The sequence below is a fragment of the Nestor notabilis genome, unplaced genomic scaffold (assembly GCF_000696875.1).
Source record: "Nestor notabilis isolate BGI_N333 unplaced genomic scaffold, ASM69687v1 scaffold12248, whole genome shotgun sequence".
In the NCBI taxonomy this organism is placed as follows: domain Eukaryota; kingdom Metazoa; phylum Chordata; class Aves; order Psittaciformes; family Psittacidae; genus Nestor; species Nestor notabilis.
The window spans coordinates 5,565-6,015 of record NW_009940647.1 but is presented as its reverse complement, the minus strand read 5'-3'; the positions used below and the strand labels follow the sequence as shown (position 1 = coordinate 6,015).

Sequence of the window (451 nt, the reverse complement as noted above, 5' to 3'; positions counted from 1 at the left end):
CCATCCGCGGCCTCCCCAGCAACAACTCCTTGGACTTCCTGGATGAGGAATATGACCCCCAGGCCCCCGACCCCCAGCTCAACGGGTGCCTGGAGCCCGAGGGGGGACACCCCGTGGTGGGGGCTGAGTGAAGGGGGGGATGGGGGGGACACCACCACTGGTCCCCCCCCAGCCCTCAGCCCCCCCAGCCCATGGGGAGGAGGTTGTGGGGTGGTGGGGTTGGACGTGAGTGACTGGAGCTCCATGGTGAGGGCTCAGCCATCACCCACCTCCCCTCCCGTGGGGACTGTCCCCTTCCTCCGGGTGTTCATTGAGGTGTCACCTACACCCGGTGGTCCTTGGACCCCTCTTTGATGGGACTCTGCCTTGGGACGCCATGGGGACGCCATGGGCACACCATGGGGACACCATGGGGCTGGGTGTGCTTTCAACTGCCTTAAGGCTGCAGGTG

General features: G+C 66.3%; 1 protein-coding gene across 1 annotated transcript in view; it reads left to right on the top strand.

Moving 5' to 3' along the window:
* PDE2A (phosphodiesterase 2A, cGMP-stimulated) overlaps nucleotides 1-131 on the top strand; it is a 5,249-nt gene extending 5,118 nt beyond the window's left edge. Inside the window, exon 16 of the mRNA XM_010020465.1 lies at nucleotides 9-131. Within this exon, the coding sequence (XP_010018767.1) occupies nucleotides 9-131 (123 nt within the window). The remainder of the gene's footprint in view (nucleotides 1-8) is intronic.
* Nucleotides 132-451: the final 320 nt, after the last annotated feature.